The 13,056-nt window shown below is 36.5% G+C and overlaps 1 protein-coding gene across 2 annotated transcripts in view; it reads right to left on the reverse strand.

Moving 5' to 3' along the window:
• Positions 1 to 3,626: 3,626 nt before the first annotated feature.
• The window catches only part of FLI1 (Fli-1 proto-oncogene, ETS transcription factor), a 202,779-nt gene continuing 193,349 nt past the window's right edge, over positions 3,627 to 13,056 (reverse strand). For both annotated transcript variants that reach the window (XM_053691552.1, XM_053691553.1), the window contains exons 6-9: positions 7,559 to 7,630; positions 6,567 to 6,629; positions 5,154 to 5,201; positions 3,627 to 4,866 (exon numbers count right to left, since the gene is read on the reverse strand). In XM_053691552.1, coding sequence (XP_053547527.1) covers positions 4,337 to 4,866; positions 5,154 to 5,201; positions 6,567 to 6,629; positions 7,559 to 7,630 — 713 coding nt within the window. In that variant the 3' untranslated portion in view covers positions 3,627 to 4,336. The remainder of the gene's footprint in view (positions 4,867 to 5,153; positions 5,202 to 6,566; positions 6,630 to 7,558; positions 7,631 to 13,056) is intronic.

The following is a 13,056-nucleotide window of genomic DNA, read 5'->3' on the forward strand; positions in this document are numbered from 1 at the left end:
GTGAGATCCCTCAAAGAATTTAAGAATTTAAATTTAGGCAAATTATAAATTGAGACATAGGGGCCGATTTATCATTTTCTGTCCGACATGATACGCTGTAGCGTATCATGTCCGGCAGACTTTGCTGAATGCCGACAGCGTTTAACATTGCACACGCCGTTCTGGTGAACTGATTGTGCAATGCCGCCCCCTGCAGATTCGCAGACAATCGGCTACTAGCAGGGGGGTGTCAATCAACCCGATCGTACATGATCGGGCGGATTGCAGACCACAGACTCAGAAGCAGGGGACCAGTTATGGAGCAGCGGTCTTAAGACTGCAGCTTCATAACTGCTGTTTCCGGCGAGCCTGAAGTCTCACGCAGAAACAGGAGCATCAGGGGCCATTCGGCCCTTGATAAATCGGCCCCATAGCTTTTACATAGCTTAGAATTAAAGATGATTAGTGTGAGCAGCTCTATGACTATTTTTATTGTAATGTGACCTGTAATGTATAAATTGTTTAAAACTTCTACAGTATAAAAACAGCTCATGCACATTCAGCAAAATGTCACAACAATATTCTCATTCTCTAGACCAGGGTTCTGCAAACATTTTTCCCCAAGACCCAGTGCAATGATACCAAATACTTTCATAACCCTAATATTATGCTTGGTCTAAACATTTCTGTGACTATAATATATGCTTACATTATTCCTGATTGTAGTCAAACTTGTTGTATAGGTAATAACACACACACCACATACTCACTTACAATACACACCATATACTCTCACAACACACACACTCATACAACACAGACACCACAACTTTCATACAAGATAAACACCACACACTCTCATACAACACAGACACCACACACTTTCATACAACACACACCACATACACTCTCATACAACACAGATACCACAACTTTCATACAAGATAAACACCACACACTCTCATACAACACAGACACCACACACTTTCATACAACACACCACACACACACACTCATACAACACAGACACCACACACTTTCATACAACACACACCACACGCTTTCATACAACACACACCACACACACACTCATACAACACAGACACCACAACTTTCATACAACATAAACACCACACACTCTCATACAACAGACCATACACTCTCATACAACACACACACCATACACACTCTCATACAACACACACACCACACACTCTCATACAGCATGCACTCTCATATAACACACACACCACACACTCTCATACAACACAGACACCACAACTTTCATATAACACACACACCACACACGCTCAAACAACACAGACACCACAACTTTCATGCAAGATAAACACCACACACTCTCATACAACACAGACACCACACACTTTCATACAACACACACAGACTATCATACAACACACACACACACCACACACTCTCATAAAACACACACTCTCATATAACACACACACACCACACACACACTCCTACTACACACAAGTCATAACACAGTAAACATGGTGTTTCGAACCAGTAATGGGTCCCCACCAGTGGTTTGAAGAACCCTGCTCTAGACTATCTATCTGCAATATTGCAATAATAATAATCTGTAGAAAACCTATTTATTTTTCTGAAGTATTGGTATTAGCAAATGTTGTTAGTACTCATGCCCTATAGTGCACAAGACACGTGCATGCTCTTGGGTCTAATGTTGTATGTTTTATTGAAAGAAGCTTGATTTCAACAATTAACTGGACATTAAAATGTAATGCTCAAATGTTACATTTAAATATTCTATTGTTAACATCTTACCATCTGAAAGGCAAAAAATGGCCATTTTCATAGTTGCTAGAATTATTTTGTTTATAGCCGCAAGTGAGTGACGGAGATTTATCAGTTTATCTCATCCAAAAACGGAAAATATACTAATATTTAAAAAAAACTTATCAAGACTATTTTTTCATAGAAAATCAACTATCACAATGTTTGATTGTAGATAAATCATTTGATCAGCTTTTCTAAAGCATTAGAATATAATCCCCCATTTAAAATAGAAAAATCTATCAAACCTTTTAGTACAAGATTTAAGTTTTGCATAATTAAAAGCCACCAAATAATAGAAACAAGTATATTTTACACTAAAGTATATACCAGTGACAGGCAACGCATGACAATGGTCTTAAAAGAACATTAAGGGACAGTCTAGTCAAAATTACACTTTCATGATTCAGATAGGGCATGCGATTTTAAACAACTTTCCAATTTACTTTTATCATCAAATGTGCTTTGTTCTTTTGGTATTCTTTGTTGAAAGCTAAACCTAGGTAGGTTCATATGCAAATTTCTAAGCCCTTATAGGCCTCCTCTTATTTGAGTGCATTTTGACAGCTTTCACAGCTAGACAGTGCTAGCTTGTGTGTGCCATAGAGATAGCATTGCGCTGACTCCTGTGGAGTTATTTATTAGTCAGCACTGATTGGCTAAAATACAAGTCTGTCAAAAGAACTGAAAAAAGGAGGACAGTCTGCAGAGGCTTAGATACAAGGTAATCAAGGGATTATCTATCTTTTTCATCAATACAAATTCTGGAGTAGACTGTCCCTTTAAAATAATACCTTTATATATGTTTAGTAGATATCAGCAACTCATCACTGTACTGCAAAACATCTGCATACAAATATGTCTTAAAACAGTTGCAAATGATCATTTAGAAAAATGTGCTTGGTTTTGCCATTTTTAAGATATACCTCTTAAAAATCGCTTGACTGATATGTTTATCTGGTTTCCTATGATGTGGCCAATCTGAGACCAGATATAAAGTCCTTTGTCCAAGGCCAATATCACTTTGTAGCATGTAGCAGGGTCAGTTTGCAACATAGCAAGGCACTCTAGCCTTTGTGAGGGGGTATTTAAAAAGCATCATTATCACATGAAATTTACAGGAAAAAATAGCTAATGTACACTGCATTTAATTGTGCATGCCTAAAAAGGTTTTTGGTATTTTTTTGTGTTTAAATATGCCCTTAAAGGGACAGTCTAGGCCAAAATAAACTTTCATGATTCAGACAGGGCATGTAATTTTAAACAATTTTCCAATTTACTTTTATCACCAATTTTGCTTTGTTCTCTTGGTATTCTTAGTTGAAAGCTTAACCTAGGAGGTTCATATGCTAATTTCTTAGACCTTGAAGCCCACCTCTTTCAGATTGCATTTTAACAGTTTTTCACCACTAGAGGGTGTTAGTTCACATATTTCATATAGATAACACTGTGCTCGTGCACGAGAAGTTATCTGGGAGCAGGCACTGATTGGCTAGACTGCAAGTCTGTCAAAAGAACTGAAAAAAGGGGCAGTTTGCAGAGGCTTAGATACAAGATAATCACAGAGGTTAAAAGTGTATTATTATAACTGTGATGGTTATGCAAAACTGGGAAATGGGTAATAAAGGGATTATCTATCTTTTAAAACAATAAAAATTCTGGTGTAGACTGTCCCTTTAACATGGCATATTTGTAATCCCTAATTCCTCAAGAACTTTGCACAGCTATGGTTTAGCCCTTTGTTGTACATGATAGGTCTGCTGATGCCACATCTTCATGCTGCCCACCCCGGGTAAAGACAGAAACACAAATACTGTACAGTAATCTTTAAATAATTGTGGATGATTTATATTTTATCAGAGCAACCTAGCTAATTTTTTGTAAATTCTCTTGGGTTATAAGTAAAATAACTGTTTTTAATATTCTCTTATGGAAAACAAAATTTTATAGAGGTTATAAAGTTAATCAAATCTTCTTACATCCCTAATATATACAAAGAAAAAAATAAAGAAAATGATCCTTGCTTTTTCTTGTTAGTTATCACTTTTTTTTTTAACAAGACCGGATTTATGATTGTCAACGAATATAATTCAAACAGGTATAAGAAATGCCTTTTTTTTTCTTTATATATAAAAAACATTTTCATTGTTTCCAGTTAGTTTAAAAAAACAAAACAAACCTAAGCCATCCAGTGCTTATTATAAAATACTGACAAAAAATAGCACAAAATGGTTAAATGTCTCTATTATAAATCATTTGCTTTTAACAGTCCATATTTTAAGAGTTTAAGTAATCAGAAAATGGTTAAATCTTCTTAATCACATCCTTGGGTTTAATTTTTTTCCCTATTCCAAGGCAAACTGAGAATAATACTAACTTACAAACATCCGATTCCACATATAGAGAGGAGTATTTGTAACAATAATACTGGTCTTCTGGCACAAACTGTTCAACCTTGTCTTCAGGTCTGCATCCAATGAATGTGATATACATCCCCGGATAAAAACTGTTTATAACGTCCTTACAAAGTGGAAATCTAGTAGAAGCTTCCCAAATGTGACTGCACGTGAGTATTAGGATGTCGTGGAACATTTGGGTTGGGGTAGATGTTTGCACTTGGGGAACTCCAGTATGGTGATGTTGCTCCAAAGAAGCCAGAAGATGCTACTGGCATTGAGGAAGGGTGAGAAGGGACAAAGTTGACCTTCTGTTGATGGGTATGGTAGGATGGCATGTATGAAAACTCTGAAGGGTATTTATACATGGATGTCTCCGTTGGGTGGGGCTGTAAAGCCTGAGCAATACCATGAAAGTCAAATTTGTAGGCATAGCGTTTTCCATGAACTTTAGTCATGATATTTTTATCATAGTAGTATCTTAGTGCTCTGCTCAACTTGTCGTAGTTCATATTCGGCTTGCTTTTCCTTTCACCCCATCTTCGTGCAACCTCATCTGGGTCTGTCATTTTAAACTCTCCATTTGTTCCTTCCCAGGTGATACAGCTAGCATTGGAACTGTCCGATAGCAGCTCTAAGAGGAACTGCCACAGTTGAATCTGCCCACTGCCTGCAAGGAACCAACACATTAGGAAAATAAATATCTTTATACTATTATAGATGCTGTAGGCAACGACTCCATGTTTTGTTTTTTTCAGATCGATTATTTAATACTCCGCAATAACTCTAGCTTATCTCCTGAGTTCATTATACAAATACCTAGAAGAATGTATTTTATTAACACACACCACAATGATTTCTGACTTTCACTTTCTTTTTAAGAAGAATTTTGATGGTCAAAATCAGAAAAAATAAATAATAATAATAATAATAATAAATCATTGCTATCATATTTACCTGGATTAGCTAGTCTGCTACTTGTAGGCCCCAATATTTGGTAAGGATCTGTAAGATAAAACAATTTGTTACAAATACCTTGATATAGTAAGGAAAAAATGGCACAAAAGCACGAGATATTCAAACTTTAGTAATCTCAAATTCATTCCTCAAGCATCTGATGCACTATTGTGAATTTCTCTACCTCCATACCAGAATGGTTGGGAGTTTTGTTTATATAGTCTCTTGTGTTATTGTGCTGTTAATATAATTACTGTTTTATCATTGCCTAAAATTAATTTACAGATACTCCTGTTATCAAAAAAGTGGGAAAAAACCCAAACCATGCAAATGATATGCCCTATTCCAGCTAACCCTGCCCATGACATGCCAAATCCTGTCCGCTGCACACCTGGAGCCCCGTCCCTACTGTCACAGTCGTACCCACAAGGCACCCTCACCTGCCAGTCCCAGAAAGCTTCCAGGAAAATTTGGGATGCAAGTGGTCTTAATCCAAGTTTTAAACACAGAGATTCAGTCAATCCACCTGTCTGTCCTGGTCAGACCAGTACCTAAAATTATACATCTGAACTTCTCCATTTCATATATAAACTAAAGGCTGCTAAAACTCATGGAGTTCTAAGATTTATTTATGTCAAGCTCATACTGAAAAATGTAGCTGTGCAGAGTGACAAAAATGAGTCACATCAGGGGTGGAGTTATTGATCTTTATCAAACTGTGACTTCTATACGGTCCTGAGGAGCTGTAGAAGGACAATGTACAGAGATAGGTTAATGTAAAGTTACTTACTGTCCTCTTTTTTTTTTATTGACGTAATTTAATTTTTGTCTTAATCTGTCTTTATTTCCCAACCATGGCCCCTCTCTGTTTCCCTTTCCACTCTCTGTACCATGTAAACAACCAATCCCATCCCATCCCTACAAATATTCCCTGGAAACTTTCTGAGACAGGGAGATGAAGGGACTTGTCAGACCCACAAGTGCTTTATGGGTTTGGCAATTACAGCAAGTGCCAGAATGGACGTACCATGGGGAGACTGAAAAATCCTGGGCTTGGCCACACAACGTAAGGAGTTCACTTGGTGGAGATGGGAAAGTGCAAGGAATATAGGACATTTGCCCTGGTTTGAGACATGTGGGCAGACTTACAAACTCATAACAATCTCACAAGATCTAGGTTGGTTGAGAGGTCTGCCACTACCAATGTGACCTACCTAAGACGGTAACTTACGGGCAGGGCCCTCTACTCCATAATCATTTCGGTAACTGTCTTTTTCTACATTTACCATGACATAATTTACCTATGTTCATGCTTCTACAGAATATGTTTGTGCTCTATGAATAAATGATAACTATTTTTATTTTAGGGCATGCCAAAGACTACATTGTTAGTATCCATATAATTTGTGATACCTGGCTGGGGGCGTTGTTGTTCACTGCCTTTGTTCACATTTTGATTTGTTACAACTGGAGGACCTGAAAAGCAGAAAATTATATTAAAAAATGCAGATGGTGATGCCAGTATATAATACCAACAATGTAATATGCAAATGCTAACTGTATAAAAGAGAAGTAAAAAAGTAAATGTATTTCTATGGTACACCAAAAAAATTATATTTTTAAATTTTCTACATTTTTTAATAATATTTATATTCTGGACATTTTGTTTTCATTGAGGTGAGGGTGCATCTTTGTCCATTAATACTGAATACGTCCTTATGGGCCAGTGTGCAATTTATACCAGTTGATGCTTGTATTAAACCTGCTCTACCAGATGGTTTTAAAATTATAATGTGTAATTTCTCCTCTTTCAAATGTTTGATAGAAAATAGCTGTTTTTATAACTCCTTTAAAGGGACAGTCTAGTCAAAATTAAACTTTCATGAGTCAGATAGGGCAGGCAATTTAAACAACTTTCAAATTTACTTTATCATCCAATTTACTTTGTTTTCTTTGTATTCTTTGTTGAAAGCTAAACCTAGGTAGGCTCATATGCTAATTTCTATGCCCTTGAGGGCCACCTCTTATCTTAGTGCATTTTGACAGTTTTTCACAGTTAGACAGCACTAATTCATGTGAGCCATATAGACACTATTGTGCTCACTCCCGTGGAGTTATTTATGAGTCATCACTGATTGGCTAAACTGCACGTCTGTCCAAAGAGATAAGGGGGCAGTTTGCAAAGGAATAGATACAAGGTAATCACAGAGGTAAAAAGTGTATGAATATAACCATGTTGGTTATGCAAAACTGGGGAATGGGTAATAAAGGGATTATCTATCTTTTTAAGCAATACAAAATCTGGAGTATACTGTCCCTTTTAATCTAGGGCACATTCCAATTATTATCTACACACATGTTGTAACTCCCATACTTTGGCTGTTGTAACAGTTAAAATTACTTACTTTTTGCATTTGTTACTACAGGACTCATGGGATTTCCCCATCCAGATCTCCTGACCACATCATAGGAGGGGTCTGCAAAAACACATTTAAAAAATAAATACATATAGCTTACTCATTCTTGCTTTTACATACGAAGAAAGCACACTAAAATAATAATTTGTATAGACAGATGTTGAACAGTATAACCGTTATTGAAATAACCCAGAATTCTTTATAAATAAGGTAGACAACATATGTAATCAGCATGGTTCCTTCATCAAGAATGTGTCCTTCTGAGAGTAGTTTGGTTTGTTCACTAAAATAAATTGTTTCTTTTTTTGATAAAAAAATATGTACATATATGTTAAGCACTCTATGGTAGCAAGATGTGTAGCAAATAGCAATGTTATGTAAGCAACTTGTAGAGGGAGCTTTAGAGTGCAGAAGCTTTAGCCACAACCTGTACCATATACTAAGCTAGTGCTGTATAGCTAGAAGCACTGTTCTGTAAAGAAGCCTAGAAGACAGATAACAGTTTGTGAAAATACCAGTAAAGATATTCCTGCGGTGCTGTTATTCAGATACTGCTGCTGCTATACTTTAGCATGGCCTCATAAAAAGGGGACAAGTTTAAACCCAGGAGGCCAAAAGAAAGATTTAAATTTCATAAAGTCATACATACATTTCATAAAGTCATATATCCATTTCATAAAGTCATATATCCATTTCATAAAGTCATATATGTTTATGTACTATATTTGTGAATTGATAATTTAAAAAAGATGAAGGATTTATAAGAATTTAAATGTAGTTTATCAGATTATGCAGCCAAAGTGTCATATACACAATTCACACTACTTTTCTACAAAACAATACTGAACAATACTTGATAATAACAATACTTATTTCTTTTTATTGCATGTTAAAGGAACATGATATCTGCAGGTAATAATAGTCGAAAAATTACATGCTTTAATTTGAGAATGTTATACATTTTCAAGACCACTAGATGGCAGCTCTATTTCCTACCATGAGGTACTCCAGACAGCTACCTAGGTATCTTTCAACAAAGATAGAGCACATTTGATAATAGAAGTGGAAACTTTTTTTTAAAATGGAATACATTTTTGTATCTCAAATCCCTTTAAAGGAACAGTCTAGTCAAAATTAAACTTTCATGATTCAGATAGGGCATGCAATTTTAAACAACTTTCCAATGTACATCTATTATCTAATTTGCACAATTCTTTAGATATCCTTTGTTGAAGAAATAGCAATGCACATGTGTGAGCCAATCACACAAGGCCTCTATGTGCAGCAACCAATCAGCAGCTTCTGAGCATATCTAGATATGCTTTTTAGCAAGTGATATCAATAGAATGAAGCAAATTAGATAATAGAAGTAAATTCAAAGTTGTTTAAAATGACATGCTCTTTCTCAATCACGAAAGAAAAAATTTGGGTTTCATGTCCCTTTAAGTCTGCTGAGGATGCCAGGCTAGACACAGTCATTATGATAGTATAAGGTGCATTGCTTTGCATTTGTTAGGGATATATGTAGGAGGGTTAGCCATGAAATGTCAGAACTTCCAGAATTTACAGAGCTAAATAACATGAAAAGGGAGTAAAATAAACATTGAAAGTATATTGTAAAATTGTTTTACTTTGCATAACATTTTTATAAAAAAATTCTAAAGGTGTATACTGCCCCTTTAATTACCCTCCCATCCCTTAACTCCAGCTGAGTTATTTGCAATTTTTCCTAATTTTCTATTTTTTTCACATTTTATTTTATTCTGCTCTTTCCCCACTGGATTCACTTGTAGTACTAATCTTGCACCATTACACTCCATCAGTTCCCTAAATACTCCCCCTAACATGCTGGACACAAGCCACACACACCACTTCTAGAAATGTTTAAAAAAAAAATTACAACTGACTTTCTCTTAACTTTGCTTCTGTGACACAATAGATTTGCACTTTCGTAAAATGAAACACAGAACTACTGTTTACAAGGAACTCCCGGCCACCTGGAAATCATTACAGGGAGGAATTTAGTGGATCCATTGCAGATTCATCTTTTACTGCTGAGCTATACTGAATTAAACAGACTACACATGGAAAAATCTTGTAGATTTCTGTAAAAAAACAACCAACAGGCATCTTAAAATAATTAGGGGCGCTAAGGCTGAAGTAGAAAGACCTCTGTTACACTCCCAGACTCAAACGGACATTTTTTAAGTAAGCAATATTATGGGCTAGATTTATCAAGCCCTTGCGGCAGCAAGTTCTCACAAAAACTTGCTCGCCGCGATTTATCAAGCAGCGGTCACCAGACCGCTGCTTCCCTAACTTCTTCGCCACATCTATTCTGGCGAAATTCAATCTCCTCGGTCGAGTCCGAACAAGGAGATTGACAGCTCCTGCCCGCGCGTAATTGGCTGTGCATGGGCAGGGGGCGGGATTGCACGCGAGTGTTAATTACCTGCGGGTAATTGCGCCCCGCCACAGGCGAGCTGAGGCGTACAGGGGCGCGTATACGCGCCCTTGTACGCCTAAGGGTTGATAAATCTAGCCCTATATATAAGCAATTAAAGGTACAGTAAAGTCAAATGAAACTTTCATGATTCAGATAGAGCAGTTTCCAACTTCAGTCCTCATGACCCTTAACAGGCCAGAAATTAATTATATCTTAGCGCAGGTGAAATTAGTGTTGCCACCTCAGCCATGTTTTCCTGGACACTTATGATTTATACATGCTGCAGGGTGTGCAGGGAAGAATATGAATTTCGACCCAAGGACAGCACACAAATAGCGACACTAAACAGAACTATTCATATTCGTCTCTGCACACCCTGCAGCATGTATAAATCATAAGTGTACCGGAAAACATCTCCGAGGAGGCAACCATAGGTGAAATAATCAGCTGATGAGTGTTTTTAAGCACTGATTTGCAAAATATTAGACTAAAAAAATTAATGTTTTTAAAGCATTTAAAAGTGTATATAATATAAAAGTAATATTTGCATTGTTTTGCACCTCAGGGAAACACCCTTTGAAAAGCATTTCTAAGTATGGTTATATTATATCCTTTGCAAGCTATAGATATAAATCTGCTCTTGCACTTGTCAATCAAGCACTATATAGTAAGTTACAGGGTCAATATTTAGATACTGCAAGATTTACAGTAGTAAAGACAAATTACCCAATCAATCATTTTATAGGAAATTACTTTGAATGTAATGCCTCTTTAAATTGCAATTGCATTTTAATATCTCTACAGTTAAAAAATCAGTAACAATTTGTATAGCGACATATATTTATACATTTTTTGTATTAAAATTACTTTATTTTAGTCACAACATTTTGGTGAACAAAAAAATATACCATCCACAGCACCCATAGGGGCCTATTTAAGAAGGTGCGAGCGGACATGATCCGATATTGCGGATCATGTCCGCCGCACATCGATAAATGCCGACAGCAACTCTCTCTGCATTTATCATTGCACCAGCAGTTCTGGTGAACTGTTTGTGCAACACCGCCCCCTGCAGATTCGCGGCCAATTGGCCGCTAGCAGGGGGTGTCAATCAGCCCGATCGCCAGAAACGCAGGGCATCAAGCTCCATACTGAGTTTAATAAATAAGCCCCTAAGTGCGGTGTCTTCCTTCTAGGTGTCATTTGATATGAATTCCACGATGACACAGTGTAACCATAACAATCCACCACTTCCCCCAAATATGCTGCTAGTGAAACAAACACAAAGAAATACTGTGTATATGTGTAGTACTACATCTATTAAAAAAGCAATTGTCTTTTTGTTGTCTCAGCCCCTTCATCAGATCCCAAAATGTTCAATAAAATTAATTTTTATTTTGTTCAGAAAGTGACAGATTATTATTATTATTATTATTAATAAATATAATAATAATGATGATGATGTGTGTGTATGTATGTGTGTGAGTGAATGTATGTTAGTGTATGTATGTATGTGTACATGTAAGTGAGTATGTGTGTATGTTTGTGCGAATGTGTGTATGTATCTGTATGTGTGTGTGTAAGTGAGTGTGTATGTATGTATGTGTGTATGTGTCTGTATGTGTGTGTGTAAGTGAGTGTGTATGTATCTATGTATGTATGAATGTGTGTATGTATCTGTATGTGTGTGTGTAAGTGAGTGTGTATGTATGTATGTGTGTGTATGTGTGTATGTATCTGTATGTGTGTGTGTGTGTATGTGTGTATGTATCTGTATGTGTGTGTGTAAGTGAGTGTGTATGTATGTATGTGTGTATGTGTCTGTATGTGTGTGTGTAAGTGAGTGTGTATGTATCTATGCATGTATGAATGTGTGTATGTATCTGTATGTGTGTGTGTAAGTGAGTGTGTATGTATCTATGTATGTATGAATGTGTGTATGTATCTGTATGTGTGTGTGTAAGTGAGTGTGTATGTATGTATGTGTGTGTATGTGTGTATGTATCTGTATGTGTGTGTGTGTGTGTGTGTGTATGTGTGTATGTATCTGTATGTGTGTGTGTGTAAGTGAGTGTGTATGTATGTATGTGTGTGTATGTGTGTATGTATCTGTATGTGTGTGTTTGTAAGTGAGTGTGTATGTATGTATGTGTGTATGTATCTGTATGTGTGTGTGTGTAAGTGAGTGTGTATGTATGTATGTGTGTGTATGTGTGTATGTATCTGTATGTGTGTGTGTGTAAGTGAGTGTGTATGTATGTATGTGTGTGTGTATCTGTATGTGTGTGTGTGTGTAAGTGAGTGTGTATGTATGTATGAATGTGTGTGTATCTGTATGTGTGTGTGTGTGTGTGTGTGTGTGTAAGTGAGTGTGTGTATGTATGTATTCAAAAATGCTATGCAGTCTCTGCTCGATATTAAAGTGTGTACCAATGAGACACTAACCACGGTGCATAAACACATATCCCAGTAGTTTCCTCAATAATCGACCCAGATTATCGTTCAGTCTTGACACCAACCTCGGTGTCCACACTTAATAAGCCTTCAAACAAAGTAGCAGGTAACGTTTATATACCACATACCATATACAAAGTAATTCAAATCTCATGTGACAAATGAGGAAATTGACATAAAAGATTTTATTAATTGTAGTACAAAATTTGTCATATACCTAATAGAATGTGAGGAACATAAAAAGCAATACATAAGAATGACGACCCGAGACGTAAGGACTAGAGTTAGGGAGCACCTTTCATTGAGAATGAGGTGTCTTGCTCAGCACTAGCAAAACACTTAATTGAGATCCATAATAAAGACACAACAAAATTTAGATGGAATGCCATTGAAAAAATTAAAAAGCCACAGAGAGGTGGAGATAGGCTTGGCCAGCTCAAAAGACAGGAGGCATACTGGATATTCAAGTTAAAGACGCAGGTGCCTCTTGGTTTTAATTCAGAGAACGACATCATTAATTGCTGGTTCTAGATCACGATATTATAACCCTTTTAGTCACATTATAAACACTGAAGCTATAAGAACT

Source organism: Bombina bombina, chromosome 8, assembly GCF_027579735.1.
Source record: "Bombina bombina isolate aBomBom1 chromosome 8, aBomBom1.pri, whole genome shotgun sequence".
Classification (NCBI taxonomy): domain Eukaryota; kingdom Metazoa; phylum Chordata; class Amphibia; order Anura; family Bombinatoridae; genus Bombina; species Bombina bombina.